The sequence below is a fragment of the Manis javanica genome, chromosome 15 (assembly GCF_040802235.1).
Source record: "Manis javanica isolate MJ-LG chromosome 15, MJ_LKY, whole genome shotgun sequence".
Classification (NCBI taxonomy): Eukaryota; Metazoa; Chordata; class Mammalia; order Pholidota; family Manidae; genus Manis; species Manis javanica.
Window position 1 is genome coordinate 23,990,127 of NC_133170.1, and position 22,805 is coordinate 24,012,931.

The following is a 22,805-nucleotide window of genomic DNA, read 5'->3' on the forward strand; positions in this document are numbered from 1 at the left end:
AGGACTGAAAAAATAACAAAGTAGTATAAAGAAAACAAAAAATGCCCCATAACACAATACCTATAAAAGCTCTTCTGATAATAAAGTAACACATGCCATCACTAGAAAAATTGAAGAGTACAGAAAGACAATGAAAATCAAAGGCTTTCCTCTCTCCAGCCAGTCCTTCTCCCCAAAGGTTACCAGCTTCTGTAAAATGTAAACCTTTCTAGACTTAAGGTCCAGCGTTTGTATGTATGTGGAAATATATTCATGTGTACAAAAAAAAAAAAAAGTTAAACAGCCAGACATTCCACCTCCTTAGTATTCACTACAGAGAAAAGAAAGCCTACATCCATAGTAAGATTTACACCCAAATATTCATAACAGCTTTATTCTTAGTAGCCAAAAACTGGAAACAACCATTTAATAAATGGAATATTAATAAAAAGGAGTGAACTATTCATACATACAAACACATGGATGAATCTCAAAACAGTTATTCTGAGCAAACAAAGCCAGGAAAAAAAAACAGTACATACTTAATTGTAAAGTATGTGCTGTAAAACTAGAAAATGCAATCTAATCTACAGTGACAGAAAGTAAATCAGGTGTTGCCTAATAGGTTGGAGGGGGAGTGTCGGGTGACAGGACAGAGAGAGGGGGAGGAACTACAAAAAGGCAGGCAGAACCTTTTCAGGACAATTGGTATATTCATTATCTTGATTGTATGATTCTTTCATGGGTATATACTTCCGCAAAATTTATCGAATTTTATTCTTTACATATATCCAGTTTATTGTGTCAACTGTACCTCAATAAAATTGTTTTTAAAGGAGGAAAAGGGAAGTAACAAAAGAATATGTCACAGTAATCTGAGGGAATGATAGGCTCAGACTAGAGTTAAAAGTGGAGGCAAAGAAAAGTGGTGAGATTTAGAATATTCTGTGGTGGTAGAAATAAGAAAATTTACTGATGCTATGAGTGAAAACGAGAAATCAGAAAGCTCTTCAGTTTGGAATCTGTACACAGCACAACATGAACAGACCTTACAAACATAATCCTAGTGGAAAAAGTAGTGAGATAAATAGAAAAAGATCATTTAATTACATATAAAACAAAGAAGAAAACTAATTAAGAATATAAATAATCTGGGAAATATATCAAACATCAAAATAGGTCCTTTGCTGTAAAGGTGAATAGAAGTGGGGATGCAAGAAGGAGGGAAAAAGTAAATAGACCAGAAAGAGGCATAGATGGCCAAAGATGGTAACCCCATGAACTAAGGAGCTTGATTAATCACTGTACCTGAAGTCCAGAAATTATTTATTAAAGTACAATAAAATAACAAAAACAAAAGTACAAGTTTTTACTATACTACAAGGATTCTATAAACTCATCATTTTCACTTTTCCTACTGAGCCCTTAGATACCATGTAGCTGTGACCTCTACAGAGGTTCTTCCCTCTGTGGATTTTCTTCATTCTTATTTTGTTACTGCTCTTTTATTATCTTTAATATATGTCTTACTTCAAACACTGTACACCCTGGAGAAGTTGAGTATACAATGTTTATCAAAGGGATCAGCTGTGATGAGCAAGTGCTGACAGAAAATTTTATTTCTACTTTTACCAAATTTCATTTCACAAGGCAAGGTAGCAGAATTGAGTCAGTAAGCCCCTAATACGTAAGCTTAGGAAATAAATTTTTAAAAACTAGTAAATAAGCTATTTCTAATTTAACATCCTTAATGGAGACAAAGTGGTGAAGAATCAGACCAAATTCTGATGACTGGTGGTGAAATCCTTACCAAATCCTAGTCCCCAAGAGGAGCTCACATTTGCTGCCTACTCAGGGAAGAATTTAGGAGTGTGCTGTCCTCCTTTGTTCCTCTTTGAATAAAGAAAGGAGATTGTGTTTCCTGTAGCAGCCAAGAGTGGCCCAAGTAGAACCACTATCATTACATCATTAACCAAGGGGAGTCACTAAGCAGCCCATCCATAACGGAGAGATGACTCGTGGCCCCAGAGCTGAAAGTAAGAGATCACAGGAGCTGGGAGTCTGTTTCCACTACAAATGTCTGTGAGCCTTGTATCCAGATCAAAGAGGCCCCTTAGAGTCAGCTATTGATGTGCACATGGGTGGGGCTAGGGATAAACTGTGTTTCCTGCCCTTAATCCCTCAAATTAACGTGCAGGTTAACAAAAACAACTAGAATAAGAATTTTTAAATTCTTATTTCTAATTCATCCATTTATTTATTTAATATTCATTGATAAGAGCACTATTTTAGATGTTTGGGATACAATGGTGGATAAGATACAGTCCATGTCCTCAACTCTACAAAAAAGAAAGACAAGTAAACAGATTATAATCTGTTGTCATCAACTGTTCAGAATAATAGTCCCCCTAATTACTCCTTCCTATGTTTTTAAACAGTACCTTCCCTCCTTACCTAGGTCCAAACTCTACTTAGAAATAATAAATTTTTTTGTCACTTTTGAGGTATTGGGGAGCAACCACATAAACTCCTTCTGTAAACTTTCCTCTATAAAAATGCCTTACCTGATTGACCACTATTATGAAATTAATATGCAAGTCACACATTCACAAGATGGAAAACATGTAGCCACACATTGGTTTATTCAACCACATCTACACATACTCAAAAACAACAGAATTCGGTCAAGGCCAGTTTTTGACTAAGTGTGAAGAGCTAAGAACCAGAAAGCACCACACAGCTCTCAACCATTGTCTACAGGATATTTTCTCACCATTAGCATCATTTTTTAAACAAAGCTTTATCTGCAAAGGACCAATGTTAGGAAAAATATACTATCAACACAATTAACATGTCAACCCATTAACACACGCAAAACATATTGCATCAGACCAGCTCAGAATATAACATAGAAAAGATGTATTTTTGACACAAGTAAGGATGAGATTAAGGAGGTAGCATTAGTCACCAGCATAATACTTAAAGTAAATCTTATCTACTTCTCAAATTTGCCTAGATCTGGTGTTTAAATTGTTACAACAGTATCTAAATATTCTCAAAGAGAGTCCAGCAATAAACCATCAGTCCCAGGGAAACTGCATTAATCTTACATATAATGCCATATCATAGAAGGTTGAGCATTCACTAAAGATATATTTATGGCTATCTACATGCCCAGAAACCCGCTTCCTCTTTTTAGGGAACCATATGACAGATGAGATATCACTCAAAGTCTGACCTTCTTACAGAGCCAGCGCAAAAGCACTTCACAGCTAGAGGCTTGGAGACCATCTTCATTCATGGCGCCACACTTCTGGACCAAGCTGTTGGAAAGGACCCTGTCAGTAATCAGAAGAAACAGTCACTTAAGGGGACATGCAGAATAAAGCATAAAGGGACACACACAAAAAAGAGCAATTCTTTCTCTCTATTTACACCCCACTCAGCTCCCAAAACAGCAGAATAGATACTGCTCATGGGCTCTCTGAAATGTCATCCTTTTTTCCACCTTATACACTGTTCATTTCCTTCCTTGTTCCTAATTTCCTTTCAGCCACATCATTTCGTCCTTTTATTTTTTTTTCAGTCTTTTGATGCCCCTTACCTTGAAAAGTTTAGAGCTGACCCATCTTCCCACCTCCAGCCAGAACTATTTCTCAGACCAATCCAGTAAAAGCTCTTATTGAGGAAATTTTTGAGCAGGTTCTAAGGGAGAAATTAAAGATGATGAAAAAAGTAAGAAAGATGCAGAAAACAAGAGGTTACTGTAATAGTCAATTATTCCTTACACCCCTCTCATCACCATTATCATGGACTGAATATTTGTGTCCCCCCACCAAATTCACATGTTGAAGCTCTAACCCCAGTGTGATGGTATTTGGAGGTGGGGAGGTGATTAGGTTTTGATGAGGTCATGAAGGTGGGGCCCTCACTAACGATGATTATGATTAGTGTTCTTATATAAGAAGAAGAGAACAGAGGGACACCAATGCAGTAACACCATAACAGAGATAGAACAAGTTTTTTGTGCTATTTCCCATTTCCAGAATAACCTCTATTTTCTCTTCAGCAAATTTCAGTCTCAGTTTCCATTAAAGACACATGGTTCTAGATGAAGCATTTGAAATATCTGTACAACTTGTTTATCAGCCCTTCCTTCCCAAATAATGTATGTCCTATGGTAACTCTGTTCTCTCAGGGTAGAGCATCCTGAAACATCCTGAAAACATTACATCTTACATTCGTATGATACTTTTAAGGTTTACAAGACCCCTTTGCATTCACTCTTAATTTCATTTGAAATGCTGGATATGTATATGGTATTTAGGAAATTGAAACACAATATACTGGAGTCTGCCACTACCTCCATTACTGTTATCTGAAGATGAACAAATTGCCTAAACTGGCTGAGCCTCAATTTCCTTATGAGAATTTAGCTTAGATTTTGCTAGGATTTTTTGCAGTTACAAAATTCTTGACAATCCTAAAGACAGGCAAAAATGATCCTCAACTTCATAGATGGGAAAACAGGTTCATACTGGTGAAAGGACTTCACCAAGGCTCCTTACTGAATAAGCATCTAAGTTTTCTCTCCCAGTGATAAACATTTGCATTATATGAAGTTCTCCACTTCTGGTAGTAAATAAGATCACATTGTACCCCTGATGAATGTTCTCCAATGGTTTCCCTTTTCACAAAGAATAAAATATAAAATCCTTCTCATGTATTACAAGATCTTACATGATCTAGCCCCTGCCAACCATTTATTCCTTACTAGGTTCCAATCACATGAGCCTTCTTTCTGTCCTTTTAACATGCCAAGGTCATTTTAACTTAGGATCTTTACATAGCTTTTTCCTTTGCCGGGAATACACTTTCCTGAGATTTTTCATGGCTCTCATTCAGTTCTAGGGCTCAGTTCAAATACTACCTCCTTAAAAAGGCTTTCTTTAATTGGCCAATCTAAAGTAGTGCCTACATTCATTATTATAACATACTGTGGCATTTTCTCCAAAGCACGTCACCATATTTTTTTTACTTGTTTGATTGTCTGCTTTTCCTCTCACTAAAATATAAACACCATAACAGCAAGAATTCTTGCTGACAACTGTATTCCCCATATCTACAAAACTATATAAAATTATGTTTAATAATATTCATAGAATTAGAGAATATAGAATCAAGTCTTATGCTGAAGAGTTTTAAACACCAACTCTGCATTTTTTACTTTACTCCCGTAGAGCACTTAATTGTGTATGTTGTGGGTAGGGAGGTGGACTGAAGAGTAAAGGAAGGGTAAGATAGATGAAATGATGTGCTAATTTGCAGAATAGCCTGAGGTCTTTCATACATTTAACCAGTTTGCTTAAAAGGATTATTTAAATTAGGGGAAAATGAGTTTTTCCTCATTTCTCCACTGGAATTTTAAGAAAAAACAGTCCATTTCTTTCTTCCCCTCATTTCAAGGTAAGGAAAGCCAGCTAATAAAGAACAGAAATGAATAAAGACTTGCTCAAAAAGCACAACCAGAGTCTGAAGAGCCAGGATCAGATAATGCCCACTCACAAACTCCCGTCCTGTACTTTCTACTCTCAAGAGCCATACAACTCTAAGTCACATGATCAGGCCAGTTTATTATTTCTCACTGATGATGCTGGATAGTGAAAACTTTTACTGTATCACTTTCATGTGAAAATCTTCCCACTTGGAAGAAGCCTTTAAAACCAGAGTACAATTATCTATGTTGTATGTACTCGTGGATAATGTGTGTCTGTCTGTTGAATTCAGCAAAAAAGTATAAGCAAGAGTGTTAACACATCACTCCTGTCCTCCAGGGAGAGTGTGAACTATAGCACTTAGGTGTTAATGTCACTAATGTTTTGGTTATATTCTAGAGAGAAAAAAGCAAAACCTAAGGGCAAAATGAAGACAAACCAAAGCAAATGAAATCAGTACATTTTTCTTTACTTGTGTTTCTTTTAAGTCAATATATTTATCATCATGCACACAAACACACACACACATATACACACACATGCTTTTCCAGGTAATATTCCTAAATTGTAAGCAAATATTAAGACATACAACAAACTCCTTAAACTTCCAAATTCAACATGGCTTGTGGGATGTATAAGTTATTTCAAGCCATATGGAGATAAACTAATAATATATCAAATCTACTAAATGATCATACCTTGGATTGGCTGACTTAATTTTAAGGACTATATCTTAAAGAAATTACCTCAAGAAAAATAATTCCTATAAATATGCTCATAGCTACTTAAAAATTGGAAATAAAATTTTGTCTAGAATATGGAAACACTTAAGCAATAATAGAATAATACAGATTTTTAAAAAATACATACCTAGAATAACTTAATGTTTGGAAAAAACAGGAATGCAATAATGCTATGTGATAAAAGCAGAACATAAAAAAGGGTGTCCAAAAGGCTTAGAAACACCGGGGAATGTACTTTTAAATAGTATGTCTGTTATATTTCAAAGATTGATCCTTGAACAACATGGGTTTGAACTACATGGGTCCACTCATGGGGATTTATTCTAATAAATGAATTGGTAAGTTTTTTGGAGATATTCAACAATTTCAAAAAACATTTCCTTTCCTCCAGCTTACTTTTTTGTAAGAATGTAACACAAATAACACAAAATATGCATGAATCCCCTATTTGTGTTATCAATAAGGCATCCGTTCAACAGTAGGCTATCAGTAGTTAAGTTTATGGGAAGTCAAAAGTTTTGTGTGGATTTTCAACTGCATTCGGATCAGCACCCCTAGCCCCTAATGAGTCAACTCTAACATCATTAATATGTCTTCCATCTCCAGACAACTTTTCAGAAGTATTTCAAGCAATAGATGTGGTTATCCATTTGAAAAATGGATAATACAAACCACTCATAAAGTCCAAAATCAATCAGATCTATTGCTCTAAATTTAGAGGTATTTCACTTGAAAATGTATATGGAGGTTGAATTAAAAAAACAGATTAAGCATATTACTTGAAAATTTAGCTAACACATTTAAGTATCATGTTTCAACTTATTTTTAAACATCGGAAATGTAGCAAATCCAACTCTGTTTAGCTGACTCAACTGTAGAGGCAGGATTCAAGAAAGGTAAAGAAAGAAAGGAAAGACAAAATACCTCTAATATTCCTCCATTCCTCTAGGGCACCTCAGAGAAACAGAAATATCTCCAACTTCCAAATATTCTATGCCTTACCCACTTTTCTCCTCATCTTTCATTATTACAGTGTGTAATTTTCAGCAGCTGCCACACCACAATTCTCTGTGGCCATGTTTTGCATTATGACTCACTACCCTGTTTATCAGTATTTGCCCAGCAGTGTTTCAAGCTCTTTGTACACTTCTGCTATTGATGTCAGTCAGCTCACATCATCGGATGCAGAGGAAAGGAGAGGAGCTGTTGCAAAAAAGTCCGGAAAGCAAGATTATTACCTGTTGCTACAAAACCAAGATTTCCTATGTATAATGAGCTGACTCCAAAGCATTCTGCCACCTATTTTAGGTAAGGCAAAATGGAAAAGTAAGCCACAGAAGTAGACTGATTTGGAGTTAGATTCTATGCAGAATTTCAAAGGAATGAGTATTCCTTTGATAGAAAACAAAAATCTAGATGCTTTAATCTTTCCTTCAAATAGGAAGTTATAAATTTAGAACTATATATTCTCCCCAATTGCTTTAGAGTAATTATCACTCTGAATTTCCCCAAAGGATGTTAATATAGTTGAATTCTTAATAAACTGTTCTCTGTGACTTGGTTCTACCCAAAAAAGAATACAGAAAGCAATATCAAAACACAAAATCAGCATGAAATTAGCACTAAAAACATAACTAGGCTTTCTTATTTTCTTTGTACAGGCATACCTTGTTTTACTGTGTTTTGCTTTATTGCACTTTGTAGATACAAATTGAAACTTTGTGAAAACCTTGCCTTGAGCAAGCCCATCGGTGCCACTTTTCCAAAAGCATTTGCTCATTTCATGTCTCTGTGTCACATTTAGGTCATTCTTGCAATATTTCAAACTTTTTCATTATTATAATATTTGTTATGGTGATCTATATCCCGTGATCTTTGATGTTACTATCATAATTGTTTTGGGGCACCATAACTGGACCCACATAAGATGACAACCTTAGCTGATAAATGTGTGTGTTCTGACTGCTTAACTGACCAGCCATCCCCCCATCTCTCTCTCTCACTCCTCAGGCCTACTTACTCACTGAAACACACCAATATTGAAATTAGGCCAATTAATATCCCTAGTACTGCTTCTAAGTGTACTAGTGAAAAGAAGAGTTGCACATATCTCACATTAAATCAGAAGCTAGAGATGATTAGGCTCAGTGAGGACAGCATGTGGAAAAGTGAGTAGGCTGAAAGCTAGGCCTCTTGTACCAAAGAGTTAGCCAAGTTGTGAATGCAAAGGAAAAATTCTTGAAGTAAGTTAAAAGTGCTACTCCAATGAACACAGGAATAATAAGAAAGCAAAACAGCCTTATTGCTCTATGGAGAAAGTTTTAGCGGTCTGGATAGAAGATCAAACCAGTTACAACATCTCCTTAAGCCAAACCCTAATCCAGAGCAAAGCCCTAACTCTCTTTAATTCTATGAAGGCTGAGATTGGTGAGGAAGCTGCAGAAGAAAACTCTGAAGCCAGCAGAGGTTGGTTCATGGGGTTTGAGGAAAGAAGCCATCTCCATAACATAAAAGTACAAGGAGAAGCGGCAAGTGCTGATGGAGAATCTGCAGCAAGCTACCCAGAAGATCTAGCTAAGATGCTCCATGAAGGTATCTACACTAAATTTCATTTTTGAATGTAGACGGAACAGCCTCCTATTGGAAGAAGATGCCATCTCTGACTTTCACAGCTAGAAAGAAGTCAATGCCTGGCTTCAAAGCTTCAAAGGACAGCCTGACTCTCTTTTTAGGGACTAATTCAGCTGGTAACTTGAAGCCAGTGATCATTTACCATTCCAAAAATCCAAAGACTCTTAAGAATTATGCTAAACCTACTCTGCCTGTGCTCCATAAATGGAACAACAAAGCCTAGACAACAGCACAATTTATTGAATATTTTAATGAGGCCACTGTTAGGACCTACTGCTCAGCAAAAAATTCCTCCAAAATATTACTGCTCATTACCTCTTCACCCAAGAGCTCTGATGGAAATGCAAAATGAGATTAATGTTTTCATGCCTTCTGACACAACATCCATTCTGCAGCCCATGGATCAAGGAGTAATTTCAAGTATTATTATTGAAGAAATACATTGCATAAGGTTGTAGCTGCCATAGATAGTGATTCCTCTGATGGTTCTGGGCAAAGTAAATTGAAAGCTTCCTGGTAAGGACTCACGATTCTAGATGTCACTAAGAATATTTATGATTCATGGGAAGAGATCAAAATATCAACATTAACAGGAGTTTGGAAGAAGTCCGGCTCTCATGAACTTTGAGGGGTTTAAGACTCCAGTAGAAGAAGTAACTGCAGATGTGGTAGAAACAGTAAGAGAACAAGAATTATACATGGAGCCTGGAGATGTGACTGAATTGCTGCATCTCATGATAAAATTTTAACAGATGAGGAGTTGCTTCTTATGGGAGAACAAATAAAGTGGTTTCTTGGGATTGAATATACTCCTGGTGAAGATGCTGTGAAAATTGTTGAAATAACAAGGGATTTAGAATATTATAAAAAACCCAGTTGATAAAGCATCATCAGGGTTTGAGAGAATTGACCCTAATTTGAAAGAAGTTCTACTATGAGTAAAAGCTATCAAAACCACCTGCCATGCACAAAAGGATGAGCCAATCAATGCAGCAAACTTCATTCTCTGCTTTTAAGAAATTGAAGCCACTCCACCTTCAGCAACCACGTGCCTAATCCATCAGCAGCCATCAGTATCAAGGCAGCACCCTCCACCAGCAAAAAGATGACTCCCTGGAAGCTCAGATGATGATTAGAATTTTTTTTAGCAATAAAGTATATTTTTATTAAGGTCTGTGCATTGGTTTTTTTTTTTAACATAATGTGACTGCACACTTAATAAGCTATAATATATGCTCAAGTGCCTACAGCTCAGAACCATCAATATCCCAAAGCAGCATATTTTGAGGTGGCATGTCCTAAACTCCTGTTTTGGGTGGCGTATTCTGCTACCCTTCAGTGGGAACCCCCAGCTGCACCATAATTCTGATTCTCTCAGAAGTTGTTTCCTTTTCTGCCAAATAAACTATACTTTACAGAGAAAAAAAATAGACTACAGTATAGTGTAGACATAACTTATATGTACAGCAAAACCAAAAAATTCACTTGACTTGCTTTATTGTGATATTCACTTCATTGCATTGGTCTGGAACCAAACGCCAATATCTGAGGTATGCCTGTAGGTGTTATTTACAGTGACAAGTTGGAATTCAATTGATCTCTGCCAGGTTACCTCAAAATGTCAACTCCTTTTATTACCTTGAGATGCTCTAAGATTAATAAAGAGCTCTCCTGCAGGAGACTTCTGAGCGGACAGGAAGGATCTGAGAGGCCTGAAGGAAGCGGAGCCCACCAGATTGGCTCTGCAAGTTCAAGACCATACATGCACATGTACACACACATACATGGTTTCCCTCCTTTCCCAGCTTTCTGGAACTGCTTCCTCCTCACACACACCCCACCCCACCACCCCACAACCCCATTTGTTTCCTACCCTGGAACTTAGTGAAGTCCAATGAATGAAGGGAAACCATTAAAAAGAAAGGAATTAAGCCCTTACTATGGTCTCTTGGTCTCCATTATACCTCAGTTCCCCTCCTCCCAAGTTCTACCAGCTTTTATACAAGAAACTGCTGCTTCCTTGCTGTTGGGCCACATGTTTCTGTATCTAATGCTTTCTTTTAATTAGACCTGCATTTTTCGTTTAATTCCTCTTGGCAGTTCTCATCATCCTTGTCCTTCCAACACATACACACACACATCATGCCCGCCTATGCAACATCTAGGTTTCTACAGCTGAGGGGTATTGGGTCAGTCAGGGAAAGGGTAAGGAGTTGGGAAGGAAAGGGAAGAAGGCGGGGGTACAAAGGAGGAAGGAAGGGCAGAAGGAAAGCAAAGGAGGGGGAAAGACAAGAATCTTCTGCTTCTTCGTCACAAGAGGATACAAGATACATTTGAAGAGCTTTCACCAACAAAACGACCTATATTTGCTAAATATTTGCATTTACCATTTCCTGGTTGTCTGTCAACATAAGGAGATGTGAGTCTTTGGCTAAGCAGAATTCCAGACTTGAATTCCAGTCCTTTTCCTCCAGCGAGAAATAATAACAATGGTCACCATACCGCATCCAGAGGTCTGGGCAGCTAGAACAGCTGGCACAGGTGGAGTGCTTGGAACCTAGAAAGAAGAGGACCTGGTTCACATCTCTATGGGCTTGGCCATGAAATGGGAGCTGAAGTGGAATCTGGCAGTCCCAGTGTCTTCCCTGTCCCACCACCTTACAGATTAAGGTTCAGAGAAATGCAGAATGCATGGCTTCAAATTAAATGCCTCACAATGGCCAATTCCATCACTGCTACTGTACCTTGCACCAAGCAGGATGTAACTATGAGTAAAGGTGAAGGGAAGGAAATGGGCACAAGGTGGCTGAGGACTGTGGAGAGAGTACATTACTTGTTCTAGCGATCTTTGTGTGCATGTAATATATACATACGGTGTACTGTCTACACAGACCTAGTGCACACACTGTGTAATTGCATAATGTATACTGTTTAAATCAGGCAGAATCTCTCAGAATACCTAACCTGAACCTGATGCCCCAAAACATTGCAGAAGAAAAGAACAGAAACTAGAAAGAGCAAACTTAACAAAAATAAAAGTTGGTTTAAGTTTTTTTAATCCCAAATGCGATTGCTTGCCATCAATGGAAATTGGATAAAAGACTAGTACTTCAGCAAAAAAAGAATTTACTTTAGATAACAAAAAAAAAATTTTCCCAACACAGGAGGATATCCTATGCCTGTGAAAAGTGATAAATTTCACTTCTGGAAATTTACCCAAAGAAAAGAAAATCACTAATTCAAAAAGATGTCTGCACACCTATGTTCATTGCAGCATTATTTACAATAGCAAAGATATGGAAGCAACCCAAGTGCCCATAAATAGGTGAATGGATAAAGAAGATGTGGTACATATACACACAAAGGAATATTACTCAGCCATAAGAAGAAAACAATCTTGCCATTTGCAACAACATGGATGGACCTAGAAGGTATCATTTTAAGTGAAATAAGCCGGGCAGAGAAAGACAAATACCGTATTATTTCATTTAGAGGTGGAATTTAAGAAACAAAACAAACAGAAAAGAAATAGACCCACAATGAAAACGGACTGTTGGGTACCATAGGGAAGGGGGTGGGAAGATAGGTGAAATAGGTGAAGGGGATAAAGAGGTACAAACTGCAAATGGTAAAATAAGTTAGACATAGGAATGGAGGTATAACAAAGAGAATGTAGGCAATAATATTGTAATCATCTTGGTATGATAATGGGGTAACAACATTTACTATGGCAAGGAGGTAGTAGTGTATATAATTACTGAGTCACTATGTTATACGTCTGAAACCAATATTGTATATCAAATATATTCCAATAAAAAAAGAGAAAAAAAGTGATACAATTCTCACTGAATTCTTTTAAATACAGAACATTCTCATTCCTTTAAAACAGTTGTATTATAGTTCTGTGAAAATGAGAGGAAATTGAATAATTTCAACCAAGATTCCATTATTCAACTGATTTTCTACTTCCATGAGACATATCTGAATACACTTACCATAAGCATAATTCCACAACAGGCAAGTATGAGCCATTCTATCAAGTGAGCATGTGTGTAGATACGTAACTGCAGAATCAATCACATATATATTCTAGATTTGGGAGTTAAAAAGTAGAGAGAGTAGTTTTTTAATGTAAAGAGTAAACAACTTTTTTATGGGGACACCTGGAGTTCTGGAGATCGAGCTATAAAGTTGTCACCTTATATAGATTTGTGCCTTTTTCATACAAATACGCCATTACACACCTGAATGAGAAATTCCCAACTTTCCTAGGAGTCTCTTTCTGTCAAAGGTAGGAGTTGAGTCTGAGGTAGAGGTCCTAGGCTGAATCCACAGAATCCTAATGAATAAAGTATTTATGACCTGCCACCAACAATCATCCCCACATAACATAAACCTGAGTTAGGACTCTGGACTGTGAAACAATAAATTGAGAGCCTCTGGAGCATCATATATGAGGATGTGGAAGAACTAAATTCAGAACAGTTCACTTTAGAAAAAGTGACAACTCTCTAATTGGAACAAAATTACAGTATGTTTATAATATTATATCTCTATTATGTGAAAAGTAAACATAACTAATATTGTAATTATAATTTGATTATCATGATAAACTAGTGGGTAGGAAAATGTTTATGATACAATATAAAATTAAAAAGCAAGGTATAGACAATTATAAGCATAAATAAGTAGAACTACACCTAGACTTCCTTTAAAAGACAAAAAAGGTAAGGGAGATTTTAGAGGACTTGATTGAAATACTGTTATGAGAATAAACACTCACAGTAATGAATGTATTCAAAGACTAGGAGGATTTGGCTACATACCCAGAAAATGGTGATTTATTTTGTTGGGATTATTTTTCATTTTTCAAATTTCTGTTATGTTAGGTTGCTTTTATAATACGAAATGGACAAAACAAAAGATTTATTTTGGTTTAAGCAAGTACTTACTTTGGCACAGAATCCATTGGGATATTATCAAGCTCACAAGAATGCCATTCAGAAGTCCAAAAGCTATTGCCACATAGCAAGAGAGAGAGGACCTGGAAAAAAAAGCTGCAAGAACAGAATCCAAAGCAAAATCTTGAGTCAGAATAAACAAAGGAAAAGGAAAGGTCAAGGAAGGGTATCTGGGATCTTTAAGGAATTTGGCGTTGTGGGAACTGAGAGCCAAACCCTAAAAATTCCTTTACCAAATCTGTTGGAACTTGCTCTTAAGTCCAGAGTAACCACCCCCATGTCTATCAAGGAACACACCATGCTTACCAAGTTAAGAATACCTTTTTCCTTTGACATTGTGGCTTACACAAGTCTCATGCTCTAGTGGTAAAAATACAAACTAGTACAGCCTCTTTGGAAGACAAAATTGCCATAGCATTTACCCTTTGACCCAGCAATTTCTCTATGAGAAAGGTTTCCTACAGATAACCATGTGCAAAATGTCATATTTATAAGGGTACTCAGGGCAACAGTATTTGCAGAAGGAAAAGCTTGAGCTTAACCTAAATGTCTACCAATAAAACACCAGTCAAATACTCTTTGATATATCACTAAAGTGCACATACAACTTCTAACAAAGGAATAAAGATGTGCTTTTTTACAGATATGCAGTGATTTTCAAGATATACAGTTAAGGGAAAGAAACATTCCACCAAACAATATATGCTAATATCTCTGAAAGTAAACTCAAGAATCTGGTAACAGTTTTGCCTCGGGGTGGGGAAACAGGTCATTGAGGACAGATAGGAAAGGGAGACTTTTTACCGATTTTGCACCTTTTGAAGTTTGAACCATGTGATGTATTACCTGTTGGGATGATGAGTTTGTTCTCTTTGGTTCTTGTCTCTGCAGCAACAACGAATTGAAGAGCAGAGACACGTAGTGAAGCAGAATGAAAGTTTTATTTGAATATACTCTAATGGAGGAACAGGCCAAAGTCAAGGCAGATAAAGGCAGGTTTACCTGAATAAAGCAGAGAGGAAGGAAAAACAGAGGGAGAAAAGGGAAGCTCATTTGAACTGCCACTTGGCATAGGGAATAATCCCTTGCCAACTCCTAAAGCCAGTGTCCCCTGGTGTCCAGTGTCCTCCTGAATCTGCTTGGTGTGGGAACTAAGTCCCTACCACTCCAGGAGTTGGGGGAGCCACAGAGCACTGGATGGACTGAGATTATGTTCTGAGAACTTCCTAAAAGCAAAGAAAATATTTTCAGGCAGGCCACTAAGGAGCATGACTGTGTAGCTACAGTTCCGTCTGGGTCACCCCAGGCAACAGGAACTTGCAAGCCCAAATCAGAGCTCTCAGTAGCCATTCCCTACTAACCTGTAGTAGGACAGAGAGAGTGAAGACTTATGCTTAAACTCTGGAAAGTAGAACGGAATATCAAAGTGACAAAGACACCACTGGAAAAGCACGGAGACAAAATGTAGTAAGTTGAACAATAAAAAATCTTATGAAAATACACACTCCGAGAAAGGGGAGTGCAGGCAACCTCAGAGAGAAGGAGGCATGCCCAAAAGCTGGGATTCTGTCCTTTAAGGAGTTTCAAGAATGGGATAAAGGTAAAGGGTCAGGAGTGGGGTTGGGGAGCATAGGCTTGTCAGGTGGTCTCATGATGTTTATCTCCGATGAGAGATAATATGTCATCATCTATAGCCAGTTCTCTAGGTAATTCTGTAGGACAAATCTTTCATTCCTAAAACAGTGTCCACTCCCCAGTATTGGGAGCACAGGAGTTAAGACTGCTTGCCTTGCCTTAAGATAAGTCCCTCCCGTTTCTTATTATGCTAATGTTGGCATTTTTTTTTAGGAAAATTAATCATGATGCTTGTCCGTTGTCTCTGCCCTATCTCACCTGCATTAGCTGGAGCAAGTCTCAAAGGCAGCCCGGATTCAGAGCATGTGGAATGAACTCACATGGCAAAGGACTGAGTCCTTGCTGGCTCTCTGGTTTAATCTGGTTCACTCCCTGAGTTGGTGGTGGGCCCCCACCCCCTTTTCATCCCACTTATCTCTGTCTTTCTACCTAACATTACCTATTCATAATTTAAATCTAGAAACACTAGTTTTTTACACACAAAAAAATGCATTTGGACTGTAGAATATTTAATGAATGTTAATTTTAGATGTTATGCTAAATGGAAAAAAGTATCAAAGCATAATTATATTTGCCTACCTATAATCCAGTTCAAGAATTAAGTGAAACACAAATTTAGTTTACTTTCAAAATATACACATTAAAAGCCTCTTAGTGGAGTACCTTTGGTAGAGTCAGCACAGAAACGCAAAAAATATCAAAGTAGTAATAGTGATGATCTCCATGTTGTAAAATTATTAGTGGTTTTTATTTTCTTGTTTCTGCTTTCACAGTTTCTCTATTTTCTATAATAAGCATGTAGTACTTTGTAAAGATGTTTTTTAAAGATGTTTTAAAGCTCCTAATCTATTTTCCCATTTGCAAGTAGAGCACCCTGGAAAGCCAGGGCAGGAATGATCATACTGGAAATAAATAAGAATGTGCAATATGCCCTGTGTATATATAAAAACCTAACTGCCTAGAAATCAAAATAATTATACTCACATTCCAAATTATCACCACTATGTGACCTTGCACTTATACTTTAAATGTACATTCCTTTTGATTAAACATTTCTACTCCTTAGAAATTAGCCCATATATAATCCAAAGGAAGGAAAAATCTATACAAATAAAAATACCCTATGTTGTACTATTTACAATAATAGAGATGAACTAAATCTAAATGCTCAAGTATACTGGAATATTTTAGCAAATTAGCCCAATGCTTTCAAAGGACAACACTAAAAATTATAATAAGACTAAGGAGGAAAAAGAAAAAGGCTTATAGAACTACACTAAAGATCATGCATTATTAGGAGTTTACTGCCTAAGATATAAAATCAAATGTTAATTTTGGTACTTACAGTATGATTTGCCTGTCTCAGAAACTATTTTTCAGAGCTCTAAGTAAAAAAAATGTTTTCACTCTCAAATCCCCAAAGAGTCACAGGGACTGCTCATCTGTAGTGTTTTTGATATGTTCTTGATACCCCTTGTCCCCATCCTCATGCAACACTACGGGGGCAGAAACCCAGATACGTGAATCAGTTTTTCTGACAAAGTAATACTAATACCAAAGACATCCAAACTGGTAAGGAAGAAGTAAAACTCTCTCTTTGTAGGTGACATGGTACTACATAAAGAAAACCCTAAAGACTCCACCAAAAAACTATTCAAACTAATAAATGGATTCAATAAATTTACAGGATATAAAATGAATATATAGAAATTTGTTGCAGTCTTATATATTAATAACAAACTAGCTAAAAGGAAAATCAAGAAAGCAATTCCATTTACAATTGTACCAAAAAGAATAAAATTCCTAGAATAAACCTAACCAAGGAGGTAAAACACCTGAACTCTGAAAACTATAAGACATTGATGAAAGAAAATGAAGGAGACACAAACAGAAACCTATCCCATGCTCAGGGACAGGAAGAATTAACATTGCCAAAATGGCCATCCTTCCCAAAGCAACTTGCAGATTCAATGCAATCCCCATCAAAATACCAATGGCATTTTTCAATGAACTAGAGCAAATAATCCTAAAATTTATATAGAACCACAAAAGACTCCAAATAGCCAAAGCAATCTTTGGAAAGAACAAAGCTGACAGTATTGTGCTTCTTGATTTCAAGCTGCACTACAATGCTATAGTGATTAAAATAGTATGTTCTAGCACAAGAACAGATACACAGATCAATGGAACAGAATACAGAGCCTAGAAATAAACCTATGCATATATGATCAACTAATACATTTTAAAGGATGCAAAAATATACAATGGAAAAAAGGCAGTGTCTTCAATAACTGGCGTTGGGAAAACTGGACAGTTATCATCAAAAGAATGAAACTGGATCACTATTGAACACCATACACAAAAGTAAACTTGAAATGGATTAAAGACCTAAAAATAAGACATGAAACCATAAAACTCTTAGAAAACAACATAGGCAGGAATCTCTTGAATGTAACTATGAGTAATTTTTTCAGGATGCATCTCCCTGGGCAAGGGAAACAAAAGCAAAAATAAACAAGTGGGACTAAATCAAAGTAAAAAACTTCAGTACAGCAAGGGAAACCATTAACAAAATGAAAAGGCCACCTATTATATGGGTGGAAATATTTGCAAATGATTTATCTGATAGGGGCTAACATCCAACATACATAAATAACTCATAGAACTCAACACCAAAAAAATAATAATAATAATTAAAAAATGTGCAGAGGACCTGAATAGACATTTTTCCAAAGAAGACATACAGATTGCCAACAGGCACATGAAAAGATACTCTACATCACTAATCATCAGGGAAATACTAATCAAAACCACAATGAGATATCACCTCACACCAGGCAAATGGCTACTATCCAAAAGATAAGAACAAACAAGTGTTAAGAAGGATGTAGAGAAAAAGGAACCTTCCTACACTGTTGGTGGGAATGTAAATTGGTGCACCCACTATGGAAAGCAATATGGAAGCTCCTCAAAAAATAATGCCATACAATCCAGCTATTCCACTTTTAGGAATTTACCTGAAGAAAACAAAACTACTGAATCAAAAAGATATATGCATCCCTAAGTTTATTGCTGCATTATTTAGAATAACCAAGATATAGAAGCAAACAAAGTCTTCATCAATAGATGAATGGATAAAGAAGATATGGTACACATATGCAATGGAATATTATTATAAAAATGAAAGAAATCTTGCCCTTGCAACACCATGAATGGACCTAGAGGGTATTATGTTAAGTGAAATAAGCCAGGCAAAGAAAGACAAATACCATATGATTTCACTTATATATGGGATCTTAAAAAAACAAAACAAAACAAACAAACAAAACAAATAGACTCATAGACACTAAGAAGGGACTGGCAATTACTCTGGGGGAGGAGTTAGGACGAATGAAATAGGGGAAGGGGATAAAGAGGCACAAAAATCTCAATCATAATATAAATTAGTTACAGGGATGAAAATACAGCATAGAGAATATAGTCAATAATTCTGTAACATCTTTCTATATTAACAATAACCATGAGTTGGGGTGAGCATCTAATAATGTAGACAACTGTTAAGTCACTATGTTGTATACTTGAAATCAATATAATAATGTATATCAACTATACTTCAATTAAAAAAATATATTACCCATTAGCAAAATTGACGTCTTTCCCTCATTTCATAATCAGAAAAACAGAGATACCTGGAATTTAGACAGCTGGTCCAAGGTTACTCCAAACATTACTGAAGAGTTAAAGTTCTCTCAACAATGTTCTTGCTTTAGTTTAGGAGCACTAAAGAATAATAGAATGCCCTAGCTTGTGTTTCATAGATGAGATCATAACAGTGAATGGTTAAAAAAAAATTTACCTGAAACTTAAGATCAGATCCTTGACCATATACCAAATTTTCATATTCCAACTCTGGACTTTGAACTGAACCAAAGTACTTCCCCACGTAAACTTCAATTTTTCTGCAGCCTCTACTCCAAATTTACATATCTCTTATTCATCCCCTGGTCTATGGTCACTGCACAGGTTTCCACACTAACATGGCTGACTCACCTTTTTGCTTCTGTCTCTGGTCATTCTGTTCTTGGGGTGCAGAAGACAATTCTAATATGGAATAAACTGAATTGTCAATCATCTCTACCTAATATCTTTTGCATTCAGTTGAGAGAGTAAAATTATAGAAGTGTGAGGAAACACATGCCAGTGAGGAAACAGCCCAATCTCTTAACTGCTAGCAGGAAGTGTGAAGGTTTAAAAAAAAAAGGTCCAGCATGATAAAAACAGAAGTAATTTTTCAAGAAATGACTCCAATTCTGGGGCTGCTTATAAAAATTAATATTCTCAACTGTAATTTTTTGTTTTTGCCTCACCACACTCTAGATGCTCACTAAATACATACTAAACTGATTCACCATATCACCTAATTCAGTTGAGCAAGAAAAAATTGCTCTTAAATCCAGGAATTTCAACTATGGAAACTGGGATTAAAAGGGGTGTTTCCTAGTTTTGAATTTATCTCAGATTTTGTATTTGCTTTGTTTCCTTTTGAGAAAATAGATGCAATGAAAAGGGACTGATTTCACTGTTACATGGAGCTTTTGGTATATATGTGATAGAGAAATGGACTGTTGGTTACAGATGCCTGGAATCATGAGAGAAATGGAATATTGCCCAGATAGATATTTTGTAAATATGCTGTATCCCTATGTTCCCCCAAACATTCTCCAAATTGTGCTCTAATCTTTACCAGTGTCAGAAATTGCATTAGGTTTTCTCTTCCTGTTCTCTTACCTTTATTTGCAAAGACAACCTAAAGGGGAACAAGTTAAATAAATACATACTAAAGTGTTAGTAATTAATTTATAATAGATTAATTTTCATAGAAAGTTAGTAAGGAAAACAATGAGAAAAGAAACTCTCTGAATAGGTAAAAGATAACCCAGAGATAATGTATAAAGACAGAAGAGAGGGAAGAGAATAGAAACAGGTATAAACATACTAATAAAAAGTAATATAAGTTGTTTGAGTGAGGAAAGATGGCAGAGCAGGAAGGCAAGGCAGAAACCTCCTCCCACATACACTAAAGAAGCAACTACAGCAAATACAACTAAACCTGAAGATGATCTGAAGACTGCAGATAAGACCACCTGCACATGGGGAAGAAGAGAAGGCCACACAGAGAAGAGTAAAGTGGCAGAGCCATGATGCAGCAGGACCAAAGCCTATCCCCCATCGCAGGCCACAGTTGGGAGGAAAAGGAATGGAGCAGAGAGCAGACAGCTACCCAGGAACTCTGCACACCTGGCCCAGAAGATCTGCTCTGGAAATGCAAACCCAAACTGCACTGGGTTCTGTTGATTAGATGGGCTGACACCAGGGGCAGTTGGAATGCTCTGGGAGGCTGAAACCCCAGCAACTTGTGGAGGACAGTCAGGCTCCACCAGTCCCACTGAGACCCAAAGCAAGTGTGGCAAATTTTTGGAAAGATTTGCCAGCAGTGGGAGGGGTGCCACAGGGGCAAGTGTTGGACAGAGCACTCTCCACAGAAGACAGGGCAGGTGGACAACACTTCCCCAGGCCTCCCTTGGCCCAACAATTCCATCATTCTCAGAAGTCTCAGATGCTCCCCACTTGTTAAAGGATTACCCTGATGGGATTTCCTGCACACTGCCAGAGCACCAGCCCACTCAGCCCAGCAGCATCAGAATTTGCAGCCTGGGAGGCAGAGGGAAGCTCTCCCAGCTTTCTCAGCCACGTCTCAGCTCAATTGGAGAGGTGCATGCAGGAGCCAATTCCAAACACTCCATCTTCCCCTCAGGCAACAAAGCCCAGTGCTTCACGCCTTGCCACCACTAGGCGGCGCATGCGTGACTAGCGCAGCAGCCGAGTACCACAGCACATCCATGCGCCCTCCCCCTGTAAGACCTGCCATCTCCAGGCACCTGGAAGCCCTACCACTTTGTCACTGGCCTCCACCAGATGCCTGCCTGTCCTGCCACTGTGTGATTCCCTGTGCCACTGTGCTGCCCATACCATTAACCCTTCAGCCCTGCCATTGCTGCAGTGCAGGCAGAGCTCACAATAATCCCACCAAAGCCACTGGTGAGGCAAACTACAGGTCTCAGCAGACTGAGAAAAACCACTGCCAGCAGAGAGACAGAAAGGTGTGCTTGCCCACTGCCCATCAACAACAACTGGAGTTCCACAACAAGGAGAACCTGGCACTGGAGAGGAAAGAGTCTTGAGTTTCTAGGTACCACTGGTTGCCTCCTTCATAGAGCTTTAACTCTCTAGACTGGTAAGTTTAGCATACCATCTAATACAAAGGAAGAAACACAGAAACCATGATAAAATGAGGAGGCAGAGGAGTATCTTCAAAACAAAACTATAGGATAAAACACCACAAAGAGGGATAAATGAAACAGAAATCACCAATCTTCTTGATAAAGATTCCAAAATAACGGACATAAATATGCTCTCTAATCTGTAGAAAAGCATTGAAGATCTCAGGGAGGACTTCCACAAAGAGATAAAAGAGTTGAAAAAGAGCCACTAAGAATACAGTAACTGAAATGAAATATACAATGGAAGAAATGAATAACAGATTGCTGTAAGTAGAGGAGACACTCCATGAAATGGAAATTAGAGAAAAGGAACATAATGAAGGTGAGGAACAAGAGAAAAAAGATCTCTTAGGAATTAAAGAATGAAAGGAGAGGTGTGTGGCCAATCCAAACACAATGATATTTGCGTAATAGGGGTATCAGAAGGGGAAGAGAGAGACAAAGGAATAGAAAGTCTCTTTGAGGAAAAAATTCTTGAAAACTTTGCCAATCTGGGGAAGAAATTGACACTCAGGTCATGGAAGTACAGAGAGTCCCTTACAAAAGGAACCCCAGGAAGACAAAACCAAGAAATATAATAATTAAAATGACAAGTATTATTGAAAACAGCCAGAGAAAGAAATAGATTACTTATGATGAGCTTATGCCCATCAGGCTATAAGCCAACTTCTTAGAAGAAACTTTACAGGCCAGAAGGGAGTGGCATGAAATATTTAATGCACTGAAACAGAAGGACCTTCAACCCAAAATCTTCTATCCAGCAATATTATGATTCAAATTTGAAGCGGAGATTAAAGAACTCACAGATAAACTAAAGCTCAAGGAATTTATAACCACCAAACCAGAATTACAGGATATGTTAAAGGGACTGTTGTAGATGGAAATGCTCCTAAGCCTAATAGTTTTCACCAGTGGAAAAAAACAGTAAAGGTGGTAGACCAATTACTTTTCAAGCAAGTATAAAATTAAAACGAAAGTAGTCAAACCAACTATACACAACCTCAGTTAAGGGATACACCA

General features: G+C 37.3%; 1 protein-coding gene across 3 annotated transcripts in view; it reads right to left on the reverse strand.

The window, feature by feature from the left end:
• Positions 1-19,631, reverse strand: part of KLRG1 (killer cell lectin like receptor G1) — a 77,438-nt gene extending 57,807 nt beyond the window's left edge. For 2 of the 3 annotated variants that reach the window (XM_073223889.1, XM_017642092.3), the window contains exons 1-5: positions 19,495-19,631; positions 13,801-13,905; positions 11,236-11,405; positions 3,584-3,684; positions 3,218-3,317 (exon numbers count right to left, since the gene is read on the reverse strand). In XM_073223889.1, coding sequence (XP_073079990.1) covers positions 3,218-3,317; positions 3,584-3,684; positions 11,236-11,405; positions 13,801-13,905; positions 19,495-19,576 — 558 coding nt within the window. In that variant the 5' untranslated portion in view covers positions 19,577-19,631. Of the gene's footprint in view, positions 1-2,044; positions 2,319-3,217; positions 3,318-3,583; positions 3,685-11,235; positions 11,406-13,800; positions 13,906-19,494 lie in introns of those variants that run through there. The other variant, XM_017642093.3, reaches the window with a different exon arrangement.
• Between the last annotated feature and the right edge of the window lie 3,174 nt (positions 19,632-22,805).